General features: G+C 57.7%; 1 protein-coding gene across 2 annotated transcripts; it reads left to right on the plus strand.

Annotated features, from left to right (window-relative positions):
• Window positions 505-21,809, plus strand: TEAD3 (TEA domain transcription factor 3). Of its 2 annotated transcripts, none has more exons than XM_018038905.1 (13): window positions 505-793; window positions 8,139-8,390; window positions 10,315-10,379; window positions 15,445-15,507; window positions 16,584-16,595; window positions 17,140-17,277; window positions 17,385-17,434; window positions 18,022-18,083; window positions 19,037-19,170; window positions 19,357-19,530; window positions 19,735-19,875; window positions 19,979-20,131; window positions 20,330-21,809. In XM_018038905.1, exons 1-13 carry the CDS (start codon window positions 763-765, stop codon window positions 20,441-20,443), a joined length of 1,389 nt encoding a protein of 462 aa, XP_017894394.1. In that variant the 5' UTR covers window positions 505-762; the 3' UTR covers window positions 20,444-21,809. The 2 variants fall into 2 exon arrangements, with proteins under 2 accessions (XP_017894394.1, XP_017894395.1); XM_018038906.1 differs by lacking the exon at window positions 505-793 and adding an exon at window positions 4,050-4,243.

The raw sequence follows: 22,871 nt of genomic DNA on the forward strand, positions 1-22,871 counted from the left end.
CACAGCTCAGAGGGGCTGGTGCCCAGGGCGGCTCTGTGTAGCCTGCCTCCTGCAGCCCCAGAGCAGGGGGGCCAGGACATCTCGTTGGCCAGAATGATGGGGGCAGCCTGGGGCAAGGAGGGAAATCTAAAGTTGCCAAAAGTTAGAGTTTTGGTGAGAAATGAGGTCTTCCTCCCACCCAGATTCTTGCAGCTCTTTTTCCCCATAGAGTTGCCACCGCAGACCATGGTTCTGGGGTCTTCCTGGATCCCCTGCTCACCCTGTGAGCAGGCGATGGACAGATGTCTTTTCTAGGACTAGGGTATATGATGAGGGGGACTCGTGGGACCCCCAAATGCCCCCTCCTCAGAGAGGCTGGGATCCAATGGGAGTCTCAACCTCGTGGGCCTTCCCCCACTATCACTCCCCGCCCCCCAGGGAGGGAACAGTAATTAATGCTAATTAGCTCATTTGGCTGAGTAGGATGGTCAGTGATGGGCAGGTCAGAGCTGTGTGTATGTGTGTGTGTCCTGGGCCCTGCTCCCACATTCATCCTCAGGTTTGCAGATCTTGGCACATACTGAACAGTTGGGGAAATTGAAAAGGAGACATCTCAAACAGAGGCCAAGAACTTAAGAGATCTGGCCCCAGCTTGGCCTCTAACCAGTTGTGTCATCCTGGTGGGCCTCCGTTTCCCTGCTTGGAATCCAGGACTTCTCTGGTCCCTTTTCTCTGAGCTTCTCCAAGTCTCTCTTTGGTTCCTGGTCAGTCGGCCTTCCCATCATGGAAACTGAACCTGGTGGGATCTGGAGAGGTGAGTTGGTGATCAAGTGGGTCTAAGGAAGAAACTGAGGGCTGACCAGGAGGTGACCGAAGACAGCGAAGCCAGTGAGAGGGGCTGAGAAGGTTACGGCAGCAGGCATCCGGGGGCCAGGGAGGCCAGGTGGAGTCAGAGAACAGTCCTGGGAACTGGCTGTGGGGTCTGGCAATGAATGGTGTTGAGAGGCCACCTGGATGGCCAGCCCTCTCCCAGACCCCTCTGAGGGCTCAGGGTGGAAGCTGGAAAGGAGCAAAAACTCCCAGTCCTTTCCACCTCTTCGCTCAGGAAGGGAGAGGAGCCAAGGGGTCTGGCTCACAGGGCGGACAGTGCTGGGTGGGGGGGGGAGCTGGTGGTGCCAGGCCCCAAGGAGCCAAGAAAGAGGGCTCCCAAGGCTGCAGCTCTCCGTGGAGGTGGCCAGGAGGTCCCAGCCTCTGCTTCCCATGTGGGGTCCAAGGGGTAGCATTGAGGATCCAGGTCTCCATGGACCCCTGGGGCCATGGCGGGGAGCTTCTCTGTTCAGAGCTGGGGTGGAAGCCAGCTGATCACACTTGGCCCTGTCCCTGTGGCCTCGCCCCGTCCTCCCCTTCCCCGTGTTGTGACAGCCTAGGGTGGTCTGCCGGAGAGGCACTGCCCCTCGGGGCTCTGCCTGTCTGCTCAGGGCCCCGCAGGAGGCTGGGACCCACAGGCCAGGGGACCAGAGAACCGTGGTGAATCCTCAAAGCCTCAGCCCCTGAGGTTTCCTAGAGTGCTGATTGCTTCCTGTGCTCCCTGCCAGGCCCACAGGACCGGAAGTGATAGAGGGAAACGGGAGTGCAACTGTGCGTGCCGCTGGACCTGTGTGTGTGTGTGCGCGTGTGCGCGAGGCCAAGAGGGACCCTCTGTGGGTGACACCGTAGGGGTGGTGCACGTGAGGGGAACTGGGGTGAAACCAGTTCATGTGTGTGACTTCACAGGACGGAACTGTATGCGGCATTGTGACTTTGTAACGTGCATGTGTGAGACGCTGTGACGTTCTCAGCATGTGACTGGGGCTGCGGGTACTTGAGAGAAACGATGAATGACGTTCTTCGTGTATGACTGACGCTGCGTGCGTGCGTGCTTGTGTGTCTGTAGGGGACCTCTGTGTGTGTGAGGGGCCATCACACGGGGTGGGTTTGTGAAAGAAACTGTCTGCTTGCCCAGTGGTGTGAGCTCATAGCCATGTCCGGCACTGACTGGCCGGGATTCCGATGCTCCCTGTGTGAGGGCCAGTCCCACCGTGTGATGCTGTGTGTGTCCGAGGCAGAATGAGGCACCCTGTGTGCCAGGTGCGCTTACGTGTGACACGCGGAGAAGCCGTTATGACACGATGGACTCTGCCTAGCGCAGCATGCGAGTGCTGAGAAGCCGTGGCGACGGCTGAGTGTGAAATCAGGTGTGTGGGTGAGACGGAGAAAGAAAGTCCACACGCCGAGGGTCGGTGCCGCTTGCGGGGTGAGACTGACCCTGTGGGCGGTCACATCCATGGTGGTTTGAGACAGTGGGGCCGTGGGGGGTGACATCCTTCAGGGCTGTGGCATATATGGCGTGGGATGACGGGTGTGTTGAATTTGAGGGCCCGTGACCCCATGCACGTGCATCTATGTGGTGGATCACCAAAAAAAAAAAAAAAAAAACTGTTAGAAACAAAGGATGTAATTAATGAGGCTGAATTGTGCACTTTAAAAAGGTACTTTTTTTTAATCATGTATATTTTATCACCATTAAAAAAAATTAAGGGACTGCCCTGGACTGCCCTGGTGGTCCAGGAGTTAAGACCTTGGTGCTTCCACTGCAGGGGGCGCAAGTTTGATCCCTGGTAGGGCTGCGTGCAGCCCCCCCAAAAAATGTTTCTTTAAAAACTAAAGAAATCAGGGAGATGCAGGGGACAGTGGATGTGCGGGACAGTGGCTGTGAAGAGGGGTGTGTATGTTTGAGAGAGAGGAGGGGCCCAGGGCAAGCTTCTGTGTTTATACATGACATTGACGGTGTGACTTGCCCGAGGAGGCAACAACCGACTGAGGGACGGGTCACAGCTCAGTGGCTGACCCAGCGTCCAAGGGGTCCTCTGACACGGTGAGAACTGTGAAACCCAGAGTCACCCCTTTACTGCACGCCCGCCCTCTCCAGCCTGGATCCCTGGCCTTCCTGGACTGGGTCGGGATGAGGAGGCTGGACAGCGGCTCTGAGTGAGGGGTGAAGTCTGGGAAGTGGGCCCCTTCTCTCTGCAGGAGGTTTGAGGGCTCGAAGCCTCTTTCCTCCCTCCTACACTGCTGGAGGGGGGAGACAGTGAGGGGGAGCCTTGGAGAGAGAAGCCTGGGGGGGTTCCCCACCCCCTCGGCTCCCTGAGAAGCCTGTGCCCTAGGAGAGGGGGTGGGTGGGTGCAGAGGCTGGATTCCCAAATTGGAAGCACATTAATAAGCTGGGCAGCGGGGGAGCCCCCTTCACCTCCCTCCTAGTGGGCTCTGCAAATTGCTTCCTCCTGTAAAAATCTCAGCCTGGCTCTAGGGAGTTGGGTACTCCCTCCCCAGCCTGGCAGGGCGTGGTCACTTGGCAGGATCCCTTGGGGGGCTGGGGGGGGTCCTTGGGCTGGAGGTGGGGGCGGCGGACACCATCCTCATCCCACCCGCCCTGCGCTCCCTGTCCCAGCACAGCACAGCTACTTCTAGGGTGGGAGCCTCTGGCAGCTGGAGAACAGCTGGCCCCGCGGTGGGGGTGGGTGGGGAGGAAGGAGGGAAAGACAGATGGGGGCGGAGGCTCTCCGAGCCTTCCTCCACTGCCCGCCCCATCCTCAACCCCCCGCCTGTCAGCCCTGCCCTGGGCTGCCCTGGTCTGGAGGCAGGGCATTCGGGATGAAACTGCTGATTTCCTGATCTTCCCACCCTTTGAGTGAGGTTCTCACTCAGCATGAGAGCACTTTGGGGGCTAAGTTCCTGCAGGAGCGGACAGCTGCTGCCGCTACCCCCAGTGCAGACAGCGGCTCAGTCGCCTTCTCGGTGGGGCTGCTACCTGGGGAGAGTGGGGGGATTGCTGACACCTGCCTGGACTGGCCTGGCCTGGCCTGGCCTGGCCTGGCCTGCATCTCCCATGAGGCCCAGGCTCTGGGGAGGCCCAAGCTTCAAGTCTGTCCCTGCCCCTGCTTGAAAGGCAGTAGAGGGAGGGTGGTCTGGAGTTGAGGGGGAGTGGGAGGGGCTGGGGTGGGCGTTTAGGTCCACTGTGGCAGCCCCGACCTCCCTAGCCTCCACCCCTGGAGCTGTCCAGCCAGTTATTCCAGCAGGTCTGGCCCCAGGGAGGGGAGTGGGCTGCAGAGTACCCCTTATCTCCCTCAGGGCCCCGAAGCCTGCTCGCCTGGCCTCCTATCTCCCACCTGGCCACCACCCAGAGGCATCTTCTGACCTCCCAAAGCCCTGGGAGAAGGGGAAGCAGGTATGACTGGTCAGATCGAAGGTAAAGGCCATATGAGACCACAGAGGCCTGCAGGCCCTGCAGGAACACTGAGAGGGGAGGTCCTCCGAGAGGAGGGGTCCGTCGCCCCGGCTCCCCTGTCACTCCTCCCTTCCCCTTCGGTCTCCTAGCGCGCTTTTTGTCCTTGACTCCCTCTGCCTCTTTCTTTCTCCCCCCACCTTCTGGTTTTCCGTTTCTGCACAGCCTGACCATGTCTTGGTTTATTGATTGGCCCCTCTCAGCTGGGTCTCCTGTCTCCTCCGTCTTGGTCTCTGTCTTCCTGTGTCTCTGTTGGTCACTCGCCCCCTCCGCGCAGTGTCTGTGGAGCCCACCCTCCTGTTCTCACTCCAGCTTTCCCTCTCTGGGTCTCTTCTCTTGTCAGTTTTCTCGGCTGTCTTCTCTTCACCCACTCCCAGACTCTCCCCCATCCTGTACCCCCCATCCCTCCACCCCCTTTGCCCCTCACTTACGTCTTTTCCCCCCTTCTCCCACCCCTCTTGAGAGCAACGCAGAGGCTCTGCACACCTGGGCCAGCGACAGTGAGCGGCTGGGGCTGCCACCCCTGTGAACCCCACCATGGAACGGGCAGATCAGACCCTAAGCTGGGTGGGGGCTAGCATCCCTGGGGTCAGCTCCCTTCACCGTCAGCCTCAGGATTGGCCTCAGTCCAGTCCTGCAGCTGTCTGAGGGGAGCTCATAGCCTCCTCCCTCCCCGCAGGCTGAGTCCCGGTGATTTGGAGTCTGGGGGCGGGGGCCCACTCTCTGTCCTCGCCCCAGGGCAGTAACTCTGGGAAGGACAGAGTGGCTGTCCAGGCTCTCCTCACTGACCCCCTCCTGAGTGACATGGCAGGACAGAGACCCTACCTAGTTCAGCCCCCAGCCAGGCGCCACTGCCCACCTGCCAGCGCCCCGAGTGTGCCTCGTTCTGGGAGGGGGTGCAGATATTCTCACTGGGCGTCAATCTGGGCACCCACACAGCAGCATAACCTGCACACACAGTGCTCCTGGGCATGGCTGTGTGGGGTGGGGCGTCACCTGCGGGCCCCTGGGTGGGTGCCTCGGGCCCCCAGGAGTGTGCCCGGAAAGTGGGTCTTGCATGTAGCCTGTGAGCCAACGGGAGGGACGGTGGTCCCGCTTCTCTCCTTGACTTGTCCTTGCGGCGCCCCCCCCCACCCCCGGGGCTCCCCTCCCCCTCGCCAGCTGCCAGCAGTCCCGGCCAGGGGCCGCCGCCCCGCCCCCCCAGTCTGTCCCAGCTCCCAAGCACTGCTGTGTTCGCCATATTTGGCCACAGTGCTCCTGCGGGGGGCGGGGCGGGGCTGACATCACCCTGAGAAGGGGGGGCCCCCCCGCCGCCTGGGTGAGGGGAGGCGGGCAGAGACTTGGGGGAGGCAGGAAAGTTGCTTTGGAAAGTCTGGGGCTGGCAGGGCCCCCCATGTGCCGGGCCCCTGCTGCTCTGAGGGAGGCCTCAGGGAAGGATTTGGGGGGAAATGGGCTGAGGAATCTGTTGGGAGGGGTCTTAGCTCATCGTAATCCCTCATCTGCCTCCCCTCTAGAGCCCACCCATCTGTGGCACTGTCAGACCTGGGGGAGGCTTTGCATCCCAACTACCCCAGTACAGAAGCCGCTGTGGTCCCCCTCACCCCGCATTGCCCTCCCCAATTAGACTTGGCCTCAAGGGGTTGAGGAGGGGATGGAAGTGGGGATGCCGTTCCTGGGCTGAATAGAGAAGTGTGGCCCTTGTGACCCGTCAGGAGCACGGCTTCCTCTCTCCATGGCTGCCCTCTGGTGTGCCTTGAAGGCCTTCCAAGGAAGGGTTATGGCAGTAACCTGGGGGTCCTTGAAGCTGCTCCAGCCACCTGGGTTGAGGGGATCCCCTGGCCCAGACCCCACTAGGCAGACTGAGGATGGTTGCCATGACAGCCGGGTCTCCTTTCTGTCTGCAGATGGTGGGACTTCTCATCCTAGTTAAGAGACCAAAGTTAGATCGCCTGTGTTCAGAACCAAGCTTTAGTACTCACTAGCTGTGTGTCCTTGGGCAAATTGCCTAACCTCTCTGTTCCTTGGCTGTCTCATCGGTAAAGTGGAAATAATAATAGTAGCCACCTCATAGGCGACGGTGAGGATGGAGTGAGTCAGTGTGTCAAGTCCTACTAGTGCCTGCCATATGCAGGTGCTCTCGTTTGTAGTGATGTGAAGTATAAACTCTGTCCACCTGACATTCAGGCACCACCCCCCGCCGGGTCCAGCTGTCAGCAGCCACCTTCAACGCCTTCCAGAGTAAACAGGTGGTCCCCACAGGGAGAACCCCCACCCATTTGGCAGGACCTGGAATTCTTGTTTGAAGGGAAAGAATTCTCTTCCCTGGCTTCTGTGGTGTTCTCCCACCTGGTTCCCTTCTCTCCGTTCAGCCCAGAGCACATCTCAGAGTCTAGCCATCTGGGGCTCTGCAGCTCCCTGGATCCTGAAAAAACACTGGACGTGCAGTTCTGAGGCTGGAAGGGGCTGGGGGTGAGCTGAAGGGCTGTGTGTGTTGGGGGACTGTCTGGGTGTGGTCTGCTTTAATAACCCAGCTCAGCATGTGCAGGGAACTCAGAGTTTATAGAGCCCTGGCCCTTCCACCATGTGGGCCAGGGCAGGGGCGGGCGTGTGGGTGGTTTATGGGCTGCTGTGGTGCCGGGAGGTGCGGGAACAGGAAGTGGGATGGAGGAACGGGTGGGGTTGAGCAAGGCTGTCAGCCCGGCACCTTCTCAGCTGCTCCCTTACCCCCCAGCGTCGCTCCATTCTCCAGGATTCCTAGGGCAGTTTCTGCCCTGAGATTAGGTTCCTTGGCAGGGTTCTCATGAGTTAGCTTTTGAGGAAGGCAAAACCATACCCTCCCTGGATCAGGGACCCTCATCCCATGGCAGGTCCTTGGCAGGGTTGGGTTGATGCTGGGGGAGAATGAGGGGTGAAGTGTTAGTTGCTCAGTTGTGTCTGACTCTTGTGACCCCATGGACTGTGTAGCCTGCCAGGCTCCTCTGTCCATGGAATTCTCCAGGCAAGAATACTGGAGTGGGTTGCCATGCCCTTCTCCAGGGGATCTTGCCAACCCAGGGATCGAACTGGGTCTCCGACATCGCAGGCAGCTTCTTTACCGTCTGAGCTACCAGGGAAGCCCACGGGTGGGGGTCCCTGATCAGGGCTCCTGACAACAAGGAGGAGGAGAGGCAAGGAGCCCTTTAGAGAGCCGCAGAAACCCTTGGCCCTGCCCATGTGGTCCTCCTCTCCCCCTCGTCATGGTGCCTTTGGCAGCTGCATGGTCTTGTGAGCCTGCTTTTCTCGTCTGAATAATGGGCATCACTCTTGCCACCCCTCTTGCCAACCGCCCCCCCCACCTTAGTTTTGAGGGTTGAATGAATATGAAAGTACAGGTGGTGGTGGTTTAGTCGCTAAGTTGTGTCCGACTCTTGCGACCCCATAGACCATAAGCCCACCAGGCTCCTGTGTCTATAGGATTTTCCAGGCAAGAGTACTGGAGTGGGTTGCCATTTCCTTCTCTGAAAGTACTTTTTCCCCATAAAAGTACTTTTTCCTCACAAAAGCGCAGTGCAGGTATAAGGCATTTTATTGTTGCTCTTGATCCCCACTAGTACCATGTCTTGAGTGTTAAGAGCCAGGCATCATGGTTGGCACTTTGATCTCATTTCATTTTAGCCCTCACAACCTCAGGGAGACCCTTCCTTCCTTTTAATAAGGCTCAGAGAGGTGGAGTCACTCATCCAAGGTCACACTGGCTAAACCACTCCACCCTGGAGCCCCAGCCTGGCCCCTGGAGTGGGAGATTGCTGTTGTCTGGAAGGGTCCTGCCCTACCTAACCCCTCTGCTTCTGCCCCCCAGGCTCAGGCTGCCCAGTGGGCTCAGGCCCAGAGCCCAGAGCAACCAGCACAATAGCGTCCAACAGCTGGAATGCCAGCAGCAGCCCCGGGGAGGCCCGGGAGGATGGGCCCGAGGGCCTGGACAAGGGGCTGGACAACGACGCAGAGGGCGTGTGGAGCCCGGACATTGAGCAGAGCTTCCAGGAGGCCCTGGCCATCTACCCGCCCTGCGGCCGCCGCAAGATCATCCTGTCGGACGAGGGCAAGATGTATGGTGCGTGCAGGGAGGCAGGGGACCCTGGGCCAGACTTGGGGAGGCGCCTGGCCCTCCCCGCCCCTCCCCCTGCTCTCTGCCCCCTCACCCAACCGGTTTGGCGAAGTCCTGCGGGGCCTCCAGCCCTCCTCCAGCAGGGCGGCCGGGCGGGCGGGCGAGTCTGGGCGTGCAAGCCTGTGTGTCTGGATCCTCCTCACAAACAGGCCAGGCTTGCCCCCTCCACCAGAGTGCAACCCACACGCGACACCCCCCTGGCTGCCCCTCCTCTCCTCGCCCCTCCTGGCCTGGAGGTTTCGGGGTGACTCAATGGGCCCTGGAAACTGGGTCAGTTCGGTGTGTTCTGGTCTGGACCTGAACACAGGTCCCCCTCCTAGGAGGATGTCGAGGAAGGTCCCTCCTAGGAGGATGTCAGGGAGCCCCCCAAGGGCTGAGGCCTGGGGTGGGTTCCTAGTGCAGAGCAGGAGTTCCCACCATCATGGGGGGGTCGGGGAGGGTGACTGCAGGGTGGTGAGAGGCCCACTCTGGGACAGGGCCTGTGTGGGGAAGAGGGTCTCACCTCCTCCCAGGCCTCCTGCTTGCCTCCCTCTGCCACCTGGCTCACCTCCTGCCTCCAGAAGGGAGTGTCCCCCACACCCCGTTCCTTCCTCAGAGGGCTCTCCCAGGGCTGCATTTTTGGGATAACTCAACCCTTCTGCTCCTGGCTCCTTGCCAGCATCCTCCAGCTCTCTGGAGTGGGGCAGGCCGTCAGCCCGTCCATGCCCGGTGTCCAGCGCCGTGGCGGGCACAGAAGGGAGACAGCTGGGCTGCCATGGTCCCCTTCTCCTCCCACGGGCACACGCCCACTGCCAGCCCGGGCCCACTCGTGGGGCAGGCAGGTGTTCCCCGGGTGCCTTCCCTGGGATGGGGGCCACCTGCCCCCACTGCTACCTCCCAGATGGCCGGGGCAGCCCCGCAGGGTATTTTTAGACAGGGTGGAGGGAGTGGGGTGGAGGGGGCAGGCAGGAAGGGAGGGGCAGTGGGCCTGGCTCTGTCATGGAAGAGGAATTTGGAGAATGTGGCCCTTCTGCGGAGGCTGTGGAGTTGGGGGGCAGGGGGCCTAAAGTTGGGGGTAAGCGGTGTGCCCCCTGAGGATGCTGACATACACTGCACCGTGTGTCTCAAGCACTGCCCCTCCGCTTCACAGGGCTAAGCCCTCAGACACTGGCCAGCCTCTGGGTCCCCCGAGGGTCTGGGGTGCAGAGCAGAGCTTCCCCCATCCAAGGATGACAGGCTGAGCTTGCTCTCACAGGGCGGGACAGACACTGGGAACCAGTGACTTGGGCGTGACAGGCTCAAGGACAGGGCGATATGCTCAGTGACACCCCTTTACCCAGGCTGTCAGTGTAGAAGGCATACTGGGGACCGTCTGGTCCTTTCTGGCTGTTTCACCAGAGAAGGGCAGGGACTTGCCCAAGGACTCCTGGTAGCCAGGACACCAGGACAGGGACCCAGGGCCCAGAATTCTCACAGACACACAGGGATGTGTTGCCAGGAAGAGATGTCACACACACCCTCGTTGACAACATGAGGGGGAAGGAAGCCCTGCCCGGGGCTGGGAGTGGGGGGCCCAGCTGTCCTGCCTCCCTTTGGCCGCACCTGCCCCTGCCCGTCTCGCAGGGAAAGCCCGTCAGGCCGCCTGACATTGTTCCACCTCCTGCTCTGCAACCCCTCCCGCAATGAGCAGCACCCCGCCCCCCCCAGGTCCTGGAGGCCATAGGGGAGCCCTGGGACTTCCCCTTCAGCTGCCCTGCTTGTGCCCCTTGGGGGGCGGGGAGAGGGGTGGTGTGGAGTGGAGACAGATGGGGGAACAGGCATGGTGTGGTTTCCAGCTGGGGAGGGGCTCTCCTCTTTGCCCGCTTCCCATTTTCCTCTCATCCCAATCTAGGTCGAAATGAGTTGATCGCACGCTATATTAAATTGAGGACGGGGAAGACTAGGACGAGAAAACAGGTAAGAGATGATTTATACTGTGGGCACCACCCCCCCGAAAGACACCCTCTTCCCTGCCTCCTTCAGCTCCTTCCTGGACGATCTAGCCCACTGCCCTGCCCGCTTCCTCGGATTCGCCCCATTACTCAGCCCAGGTTCCCCGACCTGGGATCGAACCTGAGCCACCCACGTTGGGAGCGAGGAGTCTCCTCCTGCACTGGACCTCCGGGGAAGTCGCCGCTGTCCTTTGTGACTGCCCCCCTCCCCCAGATCTTTGGTTCAGCGACCACAAATCGCTGGGCGACTGTGGCAGCTGTGTGTCCCTGCCCTGAGTGGCTCACTGACCAGGCAGGGAGACGGATGGCTGGACAGATGAGTGCAGAGGGCGGCATGGCTGAGATTGGAGTGTGCGCTATCGGACAAGCATCTAACCCTGACCAGCCAGGGGAAGGGAGGAGGGAGGGCTTGGAAGGCTTCCTGGAGGAGACGATGCTCAAGATGCCTTTTTCTAAGAAGGAACAAGATTTAGCCGGGCAGGAGGAGAGGGAGATGATTCTTCCAGGCCGAGGAAGTTAGCTGTACAAATAATAATTGTTAACGCCTCCAGAGTTGACTTTACGTTCATGTATTTAGTCCTCATAGCAGCCTTGTGAAGTAGGTACAGTAATTCTCTCCATCTTACAGGTGAGGAGACCAAGGCACAGGAAAGTTAAGTAACTTCCTAAGGTCGCTTGGCAGGTTGGCCATTGGATCCACTGGACAGGAAAAGAGATTTCAGTTGGTGTGGTGTGTGGAGGGAGGGGTGGAGACATTGAGCTGGCGCCCAAGGGCCAAGTTTCCCTGGGGGCAGCTGGGTCCCTGGAAGAGCCTAGATCAGGGAGTGGCAGCTGTTAAGGCCTGTCAGCCCGAGCACCCGAGGCAGTGCTTAGGGAGAGCCAGGCGGAGGCAGGGACCTAGGTCAGCGGCCGTGGCCTGGGCAGCGACCGTGGGTAGCGACAGTGGACATGGAAGAAACTGGCGATCTGGGAGATGACTAGGTGGCTTCCAGTCCAGGGAGGAAACCTGAACGGAGCCCCTTAGGGTGGGTTGTGTGTGGGGTGAGAGAGGCAGGCTGGAGTTAGGGACCTGGAGAACCGAGGTCAGCACCGCCCGGACCTCCCTGTCTGGGTGGGATTTGGGCCTTGCCACCCACCCCCGAGATCCCACTGTCTGCAAGGAAGGCTCTGGGTCCACTCCCCCAGTGTGGAAATTGCGCCCTCATTGTTCAGGCCTTGGTTAGTCACTCTCCCTGGGCCAGCGCGTGGTTGTTGTTGTTAGTTTATTATTTATTTCATTTTACTTGGCTGCACCTGGTCTTCCGTGTGCCACACAGGATCTAATTCCCCGAACAGGGTTTGAACCTGGGCCCCCCTGCGTTGCGAGCTCGGCGTCTTAGCCGCTGGACCACCAGGGAAGTCCCTGGGCCAGCTCAGACCGTACAGCATTTATTCACTTAGCAAATCGTTGAAGGTACTACTGTGTTCTCTCGGCACTAGGGATCCCTCCAAGAACCGGACAGACAGGGCCCAGTTCCCTGAAGCCTGGAGCCATGGGAGGAACACTAGCTGTTCAGCCCCCGGCTTCAAATACTTGCTCCTCTACCTGCGGGCAGGGGATGCCTCACCTCCCAGCCTCTGTTCCTCAGCTGTTCAGTTAGCTGAAATGTAATACAGAGTGTATTTGTGTAAGAATTTGCCACTTCTATCGCTATTATTATTATAGTCATTACAGGCTGCCATCCCAGGCTCAGGAAGAGGGGACTGTCTTGGGCAGGCGTGTCCTGCTTCACCCAAAAGATGTGTTTACAGGAACCTGTTGGTCAGAGTGGGAAGGGGCCCAGGGATCTTTAAATGAGACCAGGGAGGGTAGCAGATTTTCTGAATTCTGGGTCCAGCATCACACCGCTCCTGGCCAGATATCCCAAGAAAGCTGGCTGAACAATGACATCTTACATCCTAGCTGTTGTTAAGCTCAGGATTTTAAAAACCTCTGGCTTTTGTCATTTTGCAAGGGTGACACTCCTCTAACTTTATTATTAGAGCTCTGATGTCTGATATCTCCTCAAAGAGGGACCCAACCTATGGTTGTGAGAACAAGGCGTGTCTTTATGTGTCACAAAGAGCAATGCAAGGTTTTTTGGTGGTTTTCATTTTACTTTTAGCTGGAAAAAAAAATGCAGTTTTTAAATTTATTTTTTATAGCTACTTATACCAATTAATGGGCTTCCCTCATAGCTCAGTGGTAAATCATCTGCCTGCAATGCAGGAGACCTGGGTTCAATTCCTGGGTCGGGAAGATCCCTTGGAGAAGGAAATGGCAACCCACTCCACTATTCTTGCCGGGAGAATCCCATGGACAGAGGAGCCTGACAGGCTACAAGCCATGGGGTCGCGAGAGTCGGACACGACTTAGCGACCAAACCAGCACCACCACAGCAGTTAATAGCAAGTGCAATGCCTCCATGGGCTTCCCAGGTGGCTCAGTGGTAAAGAATCTGTCTGTCAAGTAGGAGACGTGGGTTTGATCCCTGGGTCAGGAAGATCCCCTAGAGAAGGAAGTGGCAACCCACTTCAGCATTCTTGCCTGGGAAATCCCATGGACGGAGGAGCCTGGCGGCTACAGTGCCGAGGTCGCAAAACATCAGACGCGACTGAGCGACTGACAACAACAGTGCCTGCGTGGCGAAAGCACAGCTAAATATTACAGTAGGATTAAGTCCCATGTGACTTTCAGCTGTCACAGAGTTGGCCATCTGGAGATAAGTCCTCTGGGCTGAGGGCCTATTGGTAATGGCCAAGTGGGCTCTGCTGCCAGGCCACTTGGGTCCAGCGGTGTGACCTTGGATAAGTTGCTTAACCTCTCTGTGCTTTGGCATCATCATCCCAATCATATTAAATTGGGAATAATATTAGTGCCAACTTCTTAGCATTGCTGTAAAGCTCAGATGAGTTGGTACATGTAAAGTGCTGGGAACAATAGTAACTATGTGGAACTTCCCTGGTAGGCCAGTGGCTAAGACTTCGAGTGCTCAGTGCAGGGGATCTGGGTTCAATCCCTGGTCAGGGAACTAGATCCCACAGGCCACAACTAAAGATCCTGCATGTTGCAAATGAGACCAAGTGCAGCCAGATAAATAAATAAATGAATGATACATTCAGCAACAAACAAAAAAATACTAGCTGTGCTCCATAAATGCTGGTTATTGTCCTGATGTGAAATGATCAAGAATCTTGCTGGATGTAGGTCTGAATCGTGGGCGCGGTGAGATGAGAAGCACTCATTTAGGTCCTCACCAGATAGCAGGGGCCCTCCAGCAGCCCTTACATAGTAACTTTTAATCCATGATTAGAAAGAAAAACTGTTTCTTTGTGGCGATAAAAACAATTTGCAAGGCAAGCCAATAGCAATTGCTGCTACTGAAATGGAAGCAGCTTAGAAGATTCTCCAGTTCCTTCCCGCTTGTTTCATGGAGCGGGGGTGGGGGGGTGTGGGGGGGTGTGGGTGTGGGGGGGTGTGGGGGGTGGGGGTGGGGGGGCGTGGTGGGGGACAGAGATGTTTAGTTCTCTGTGGCTCAGGGTCAGATCCTTGACAATGTCAAGGGGGTGTTGTGCAAGCCCAAGGCGCACACATCCAGACTGGCTAGCTCAGTTTCGCCAGTTGAGGGAGGCTTCAGGAAGGAGGAGCCGGAGAAGAAATGCAGTTAAGAGGATATACTGTGTACATAGAGAGAGTGCACACTGCCATGTGTTAGTCCGAGGGGGAGAAAGGTGTGCTGGGGAAGGGAGCTGCGTGAACAAAGCAGGAGTGAGACTAGGCCTGGTTCCATAGGCCGGCAAGCTGGGGTCTTCTTGGGAGGACTTAGGCAGAGGTTCAGGGGAGACCTTCTGTAAGGGATTTGGCCTTGATGGGTAATCTGGTGGCCAGCAGGAGCATTATGGCCATGGCTAGGAGAAGGCAATGGCACCCCACTCCAGTACTCTTGCCTGGAAAATCCCATGGAAGGAGGAGCCTGGTGGGCTGCAGTCCATGGGGTCGCTGAGAGTTGGACACGACTCAGTGACTTCATTTTCACTTTTCACTTTCATGCATTGGAGAAGGAAATGGCAACCCACTCCAGTGTTCTTGCCTGGAGAATCCCAGGGACGGCGGAGCCTGGTGGGCTGCCGTCTATGGGGTCACACAGAGTCGGACACAACTGAAGCGACTTAGCAGCAGCAGCAGCAGCCTCTGAGATCCCAACTGGAAAAAAAAGGGGTCCAGTGAGGAAGAAGTCACGTGTTCTTGGAAGAATACAAAGGTGCTCTTCCTCTGTTTTTTACCAGTCATCTTTTAATGGCTGTTAACTCTCCATTAGGATATGAAAGGATTCAGGGCTGCCAGGCAAAGGTCGTGGTCAGGAACGCAGAGTGTCCCTTCACATCGGGCCTCTTCAGTGGTGCTTGCCTGGCCGCTTGTGTTTGAACTCCTCGTAAGAATAGCAGTAGTTGAAAAGCTTGTAAGCTGCCAGCACCATGGAAAGTCCGGCAGAGCTTCCTTTCTTCACATTGACATATTTGTTGTCATACTCTTGACATGCTCCAGCAGTGCCTTCAGGGGCGAAATCCTGCATCAGTATCCAGCTTAGCAGCTCCCCTGTTTTGATATCCAGGAGCTTCTCCAGCTGGTGGTATGACTGATGCCAGCTTGGACTCCAGGGGGTCTCTTCTTCGTTTACTTTAGATGCAGCCCTGCATCAGGGCACATGGCTTGGCCAGCAGAGCTTGGGCTTGATTTTGGCCCTCACTGGTCAGGTGCTCTTACGCAGTGAACAACTTGTACAACTGTACATGGTAGTCCTGGAAGCCACAGTAGGCTCATGATCATGACAGGCCAAAAGAGAGCGGAACTGGCAGTGCAAAGGGGTGTCTGCCCACAGGTCCCCCCCACCTCCCCGCTTACAGTTGGTCCCAGGAATAAGGGCTGGGATGCTCCTTGCCTGTGGCCACCCCAGCTATGCCTCCTCACTCTCTGTGTTTTCCTCTCTGGCCGGGCACGGGGCTGCCCCTAGGTGTCCAGCCACATACAGGTTCTAGCTCGGAAGAAGGTGCGGGAGTACCAGGTTGGCATCAAGGTATGTCAGGCACCTGACCGGGGCCTCCAGCGCCCATCCCACTCACGGTGCCTCCTCCACTGTCTGCGCGGCTCAGGCCTCTGCCTCTGCTGGCCCTCCGGCTCCACTATGGCTCTCTTCTGGCTGAAGCTCTGCTCTCGCCTCTCCTGTTCTTTCTGCTCTTTTTCTCTTTCCTTTCTCTCTCTGCAGGTCTCTAGCCACTTGCAGGTTCTAGCCAGGCGGAAGTCTCGGGAGATTCAGTCCAAGCTGAAGGTAGGGGGTCCCCTGCCACTTGGCCTGGTCTTGCCCGGGCCTGGTACTACTCTCTGACCCAGCCCGGGACAGGGAACCGGTTGTGGAGCTATAGGTGGGCAGCACGGGGGTCTCAGAAATATGAGAAGCAGAAGAAGTCCAGTGGCCGCCTCATGCTGCACAGGGCCACGGTCCCTGGAGACAGGGAGGAGCCCAGGAGGACAGCCCGCCCGACAGCGAGAGAGAGGAAGACCATCTGGGGGCCCCTGAGGCTCACCTCTCTTCTCCTCCATTTTCCTTCTCTCCTTCCTCCTAATTGCTGCTTGCTAATTGCATGGGGACTTCGGGTGGGCAGGGAGGAGACACGGGGTGGAGGGGACTGGCAGGTATGGCCGTTCCTTGTTTTGGGCACTCGATCCTGGTGGCCCTGTGGCTGAGGATCTCAGAACCTGGGCTTATGGCCCCAGCCTGGGTAAGCTGAACCTCTTCTCTGCCCACGGCTGCCCAGCAGACCAGGCCTCCTGCCCCTGCTCCTCTGCCTGTAGCACAGCCCCAGGGGGTGTGGACAGACCCAAAGGGCCCCAGAATGGTCCCCTAACTAGATCTCCAGCCCCTCCACCCTCATCCTGCCCTTTCCAGGGCACCCTCAGCCAACACGGACTCCCTCTGGGTGGCAGTGGGCTGGGGGAAGGTCCACAACTGCCTCTGAGCTTCCCTGGGCCCCTCAGGACCCTGAGAGCCAGGTGGGCATTGAGAGGAGGGTGGTGAAATGACATGCCCCCCACCCCCCACCCCATCCGGGCTCCTCTGTGTCTCATCTAATCCATCCTCCTTCTCTTCCACAGGCCATGAACCTGGTAAGTAGCACTGCCCCTGCCCTGGGGGTGGGGGAAGGGCAGTGGGTGGGAAATCACCTATGCAGAATTTTCAGATTATGGATTGCAAAATCAGTGTAATAGACTGTGCAAACAGCATTTTTTTTTAAATGGATGATAGTGGCTCTTAAACTTTAGCTTGTATCAGAATCACCTGGAAGGCTTAGGGAGCCAGATTTCTCGGCCTCACCCTCAGAGTTTCAGAGTCATTAGGTCTGAAGTGGGGCCTGAGAATTTGATTTCTAATAAGCTTCCAGGTGATGCTGGTGTTTTGTCGGTCCGCGGACCAGACTTTGAGAACCGCTGACGAAATAGAAACTATGGGTGTGTGACACAAGCAAAATAAAGGGAAATGTTTTTCACGTCTCCTGGGTTAGGGAATAAAATAAAAGTATCTCTTCCTGTGGATTGTAATCAGAGGGATGATGTACACTTAGGAGACAGGGCCTGGGACGGGGCCCCTGAGGCAGGCCCCCGTCCTGTCTCTGGCCTGGCCTAGGCCTCACAGGGCTCCTCTCCTACCCAGGACCAGGTCTCCAAGGACAAAGCCCTCCAGAGCATGGCGTCCATGTCCTCCGCCCAGATTGTCTCGGCCAGCGTCCTACAGAACAAGTTCAGCCCACCCTCCCCTCTGCCCCAGGCCGTCTTCTCTACTTCCTCACGGGTACGGGGGTCCTGGGAGGTGGGACTGGCGTGAGGGAATGCCTTTAGGGTGGGCAAGGTGGGGGTCCTGAATACTGAGGGACCTTGGCCTTTGTCCCGTCTCTGCAGTTTTGGAGCAGCCCCCCTCTCCTGGGACAGCAGCCTGGACCCTCTCAGGAGTGAGTATTGGGAGATGTCCTTCCCCCACCGTTTTCCTTCCCCTGTCAGCCGCGCTGGTCTTCCCTTCCCATCTGGGTTCCAGCAACAGCTGAGCAAAATCTTAAATTAAAAATAGAGGGTTGGAGAATACCAGTTCAGAGAGCTAATGCTTCTGTCTGTTCATTCATGTGTTTGTTTATTCATCAACCACTTGTCATCCATCTTACAATTATTTTTCACTCAGTTAATCCCTGAGTCAGTCTTTCAGTCAACAAGTCAGGTAGCCAAGTACTCTCAGCTCCTTCAACTCCAGGATGAATTTCTTCCTAAGACACGCCCTCGGTTTAATGAGCAGGTCTGCAGGGTGGGGTTTGAAACGCTACATTAAATGTGCACATCAGTTGTGAGATGCAGCCAGACTTCATAAAAGTTAACACATGAAGCAAACAAAACACTTGGGAGTTAGCTGGTCGACATGCATTTCGGGGAAGTGCACAGGAAGGCCAGGTTCCTCCCTGCGGGGTCCCACATGAGACCCATGTGACTGGGCCAGGCGGAAGGTGGGGAAGGGGGCGACTCTCTCACCAGTTTGTGCTCCTGTCTGCAGCATCAAGCCCTTTGCACAGCCAACCTACCCTGTCCAGCCGCCCCTGCCACCGACGCTCAGCAGTAAGTTCCCCTCACGAGGCAGCCGCCAGCACCTGTCCCCGCTTCAGCACCTGCACGTCTGCTCGGGAGAGCCTGGGCCTGACTGTGTGTGTGTGCACGCGCGCGGACACATGCATGTATGGATACTGGGAGGGAGTGGTGGGTAGCATCTGTAGAGGATTGGAACAGGCCAGGAATAAGCCCTTTACCTTTTACTGTGTTGCTTCCAAAACTCTGTTACAAGTACACACCACCAAAAGTGTTACACTGATATGTGTGTATACATAGAATTCCTTCTGGGAAAATACACCAAAACCTTAACAGAGTTTTACTTCTTCTAGGTATTGGGGTTTTGGGTAGTTTTTGTTTTTCCATTTTCACTTTTTTTTTTTCTTTTTGAACTTTTTATTTTGTATTGGGGTAGAATGGCTACCCACCCCAGAATTATTGCCTGGAGAATTCCATGGACAGAGGAGCCTAGCAGGCTACAGTCCATGGGGTCAGAAAGAATCAGACACAGTGAGCTACTAACACTTACAGCCAATTAGTGTTGTGATAGTTTCAGGTGAACAGCAAGGGACTCAGCCATACATATGCATGTATCCATCCTCCCCACAACCGCCCCGGCACCAATCCAGTTTGACACATAACGATGAGCAGAGTTCCCTGTGCTATACAATAGGTCCTTGTTGTTTATCCATTTTAAATATAGCAGTGTGTACATATCCATCCCTAATGATCCCTTCCTCTCAGCAACCGTAAGTTCGTTTTCTGCCTTTTCACTTGCCTTGTATTTTCTGTTTGGACACACATTAACAGTGACACAAGGAAAATCCACTGGTGTACATTACTGAGGCCACAACACACGGGGGTGCAGGGTCCACACTGCACACAGGCCCTGTGCAGACGAGGGTCAGCTCTGTGTGTAACCGCACAGCACCCCATGCAGACGAGGGTCCATCTCGCCCTCCCAGGTTACGAGCCCCTGGCCCCGCTCCCCTCAGCTGCTGCCTCTGTGCCTGTATGGCAGGACCGCACCATCGCCTCCTCCCGGCTGCGGCTCCTCGAATATTCTGCCTTCATGGAGGTGCAGCGAGATCCTGACACGGTACCGTGGGGTTGGGGGCAGGGCCTGTGCGGTCTAGGGCTGCCGCTCAGGGTCATGCGGCTGGGATACTGTGGCGGGGGCGAGGGGGGTCTGTCTCTGTGCAGCCCATTGCCCATCCCGCCCCCCCAGCCCCGGGGCTTGCACGCTTATGTGCTCTCCTGACCCTGTACTGGGCCCTCCCCACAGTACAGCAAACACCTGTTTGTGCACATCGGCCAGACGAACCCCGCCTTCTCAGACCCGCCCCTGGAGGCAGTGGATGTGCGTCAGATATACGACAAGTTCCCTGAGAAGAAGGGTGGCCTGAAGGAGCTCTATGAGAAAGGGCCTCCCAATGCCTTCTTCCTCGTCAAGTTCTGGGTGAGCTGCCCTCTCCCCTCTGTCCCCGACGGCCCCCGCCAGGAGCACAGTGGCCCCCAGGCCCGCCCTCCCGCTGCTGCCCGTGCCCCTGCCCTCTCCTGTGGGTACCTGGGCCTGTGGGTACCATGCGGGCAATGGGCCCCCAGGCGGGATGCCTCCCTTGGCCTCGGGCAGCACCTCACGCCGCCCGGCCCCCTCTTCCAGGCCGACCTCAACAGCACCATCCAGGAGGGCCCAGGCGCCTTCTATGGGGTCAGCTCCCAGTACAGCTCGGCCGACAGCATGACCATCAGCGTCTCCACCAAGGTGTGCTCCTTTGGCAAGCAGGTAGTGGAGAAGGTGGAGGTGAGTGGGGGGCCACAGCGAGGGAGGGGCTGGGGGGTGGGCTGCTAGGAGTGGGCAGGCCAAGTGACTCCTGCCCCCCGCCCACCCCCTCCGGCTCCCGCAGACTGAGTATGCCAGGCTGGAGAACGGGCGCTTTGTGTACCGTATCCACCGCTCGCCCATGTGTGAGTACATGATCAACTTTATCCACAAGCTCAAGCACCTGCCAGAGAAATACATGATGAACAGCGTCCTGGAGAACTTCACTGTCCTGCAGGTGTGGAGGCGGGGGCGGGGCACCCGGGCACAGGGGGAATGGGGGTGGGTCAGGGGGCACCCGGGCACAGGGGCCTTCAAGTGGGGGTACCTAAGCCCATTCCTCAGAGGAGGAGCCTGAGCCCCAGAAAGGAGGACCCCTCCCCACACCCCAGCCCCGGGCCGCCTGACCTCCCATCTCTTCCTACCTGGCCCCTAGGTGGTCACCAGTCGGGACTCCCAGGAGACCCTGCTCGTCATTGCTTTCGTCTTTGAAGTCTCCACCAGCGAGCACGGAGCTCAGCACCATGTCTACAAACTCGTCAAAGACTAGGGTGCCCTCAGCCCCCACCACCACCGCCACCAGCACCAGGATCCAGGACGAGTATCTTTCCCACACACCTGCCTGGTCCCCCCACCCCAGGGGTCCAGAGTGGAGGACTCATCCACCTGCCAGGCCACAGGCCCAGGACCCGGGAGGCCTCCCCAGCCACCCCTGCACGTCCACTCCCTGCCACTGTTCTGCGCTTTCATTGAAGGAGGAGAGAGGCGGGGCTCAGCGCCGGGGCAGCCCGGCCGGACGCTGACCACCGTCACCAACTCTGCCCAGCCTCGAAAGACTGGGAGGATGCCTTCCAGCTCAGGGGTGCGTGGCTGCTGACCTTTCAGGGGACGGTGGTGGGCGAGGAGCCGGAGTGCAGAGGCCCCGGATGAGGGAGCATCGAGCTGGGGTCGTGTTGGGAAGAGAGAGGGCCTGTGCTTTCTCTGTGCCTGCAGTGTGCCAGGCCTGGGGCAGGCCCCCACATGCCATCCTCAGACCCTGAAGGGCGAGAGTGGGGCTCAGTGTCTCCATTGAGGGACCCGGGGGAGAGGAGGGCGAGTTGGGAGTCCTCTCCCAGGGCAGCCTGTCCCTAAAAGCCCAGGTTTACACTACCTCCATGGGGTGGGGGCCAGCCACAGGGGCCAGAGGGAGTCTGCACTGAAGGGCCAGGGTAGCTGGGGTGGGTGTCCAAACAGACCCCAGGGCCCTACCAGCCTGCAAATCCAGGCCCTGGGGGCTTCCTGGTCAGATCCCAAGCTGCCCGGCCTGGTCCCAGCCCACCCCTGAGAAGCCTCCCTGTGGGCAAAGGTTCCCAGGGCCAGGCCCGGGCTCCAAAACAGGCTGGAGGGTCAGGTCCGAGGATGGAGTCCCAGCCCCTGGGGAAGACCCATGGCCCGGGGACAACGGACAGCAGAAAGGTTTGACAGTTTCTCTTGCCTGAGACTTGCATCTGGTGGTGAACCCTCGGGGGATGCCGTTCTCTTCTGTTCTCCCCACCTCGGTCTCTCTGGCCTGGAGCGGCGGCTCCCTGCACCCAGACCTGGGACTGCTGGGTATCCCTCCCCATCACCCGGGCCCCTCTGCCTCCAGCTGCCGCCCGTGGGTATTTATGAGTTTCATATGAAGTACTGTGCCCCTTCCTTCCGCCGCCCCTGAGCTTCCTGAAGGTCCTCACAGTTTGCATATTGCTCAGGCCACCTCCAAACCCAACCTAGGTTTTATAATGTATATTATATATTTTTTGTGTATTTTTTAAAATCCAGCTGTGATGGGTTATATCATACATGTGGCACAAGGCTGGGGCAGAAGGCCTGAAGGCCCGGCTCCTGCTTAAAAAAAAAAAAAAAAAAAAGAATTAAAGTTATTTGTTTGTGGGCTAGTTGTGTGCCCGGGTGGTTGTGTGTCAGGCCTCTGCACTTCGGGTGGGTGCTCCCCCTGGAGCAGGTCCTAGTGGGTCATCCCGCCCTGTCTCTGCTGGGTGGGGTAGGGGGGAGCCAATTCTGTCCACACTTAAAATAGATATGTGCTGGGACTTCCTGGGTGGTCCAGTGGTTGAGACTCTGTGCTGCCAATATGGGGGGTGTGATTCAACCCCTGGTCTGGGAGCTAGATCCCACATGCCATGGGGTATGGCCAAAAGATTAAAGAAAAAAAAAGAAAAAATATCATTAAATGAATAAATATGATTCAAGGGTCTTGGGAAAGCTTTGCCGACTCCAACCTTTCTCCCACCCCCCCACGAGTTGAGCACAGAAGTGTGACCAGTGCGGGCCTGAGCCCTATGTTGCACTGTCTCTTCAAATGCGGTGACTTGCCCCAGGTGACTTCAGTACTGAGATGGGGCCCCTGTTAAATCCCCACAGTCCGTAGGGGCCACTACAGGTTTTACCACCCCATCCGCACTCCACGCGTGAGGAAAGAACCTCAGGGAAGTGAGTGCTCCCCAAGTGGGTAGCTGCTCGCTGGGGGCAGCCGGATTCCAACCTGCTCTGTGCCCAGAAAACCTCTCCGCTTTGAGCTCTCCTGTGCCTACACAGCTGGGACCACAGTGCGGGGGTGGGGGTGGGGTGGAGATGGTGAACTCAGTGGACAGCTGTTTATCCAAAGTTCAAATCAGGGACTTCTCTTGACGGCCTGTGTTCCCAATGTAGTGCAGGGGTGGGGGCGGGGGTTCAATCCCTGGTCAGGAAAGTAGGATCCCGCGTGCCGCATGGTGTGGCCAAAAAAGATTCAAATTTAACTGGGTATCCTGTATTTTCATTTGCTAAATCTGGCAACCCTACACTGAAATCTAGATCATTCTGGCCCAACTTCCAATTTTGCACATGGGGAAACAAGAGGTTAAATGTTCTCACTCCGCTGTCAGTGGCAACACCAGGATTTGAACCTGGTCTTCTGACTTCAAGCCTAGCCACCTAGTATACTATTAGATAATCAGGTG

Source organism: Capra hircus, chromosome 23 (genome assembly GCF_001704415.2).
Source record: "Capra hircus breed San Clemente chromosome 23, ASM170441v1, whole genome shotgun sequence".
In the NCBI taxonomy this organism is placed as follows: Eukaryota; Metazoa; Chordata; class Mammalia; order Artiodactyla; family Bovidae; genus Capra; species Capra hircus.

Coding starts and splice junctions, on each gene's coding strand:
- TEAD3 (XM_018038905.1), top strand. CDS start 763: ATGGAAACTGAACCTGGTGGGATCTGGAGAG. Junction 17,435..18,021: donor CAGCCTGGACCCTCTCAGGA/GTGAGTATTGGG, acceptor TCCTGTCTGCAG/CATCAAGCCCTTTGCACAGC. Junction 19,876..19,978: donor AGGTAGTGGAGAAGGTGGAG/GTGAGTGGGGGG, acceptor CGGCTCCCGCAG/ACTGAGTATGCCAGGCTGGA.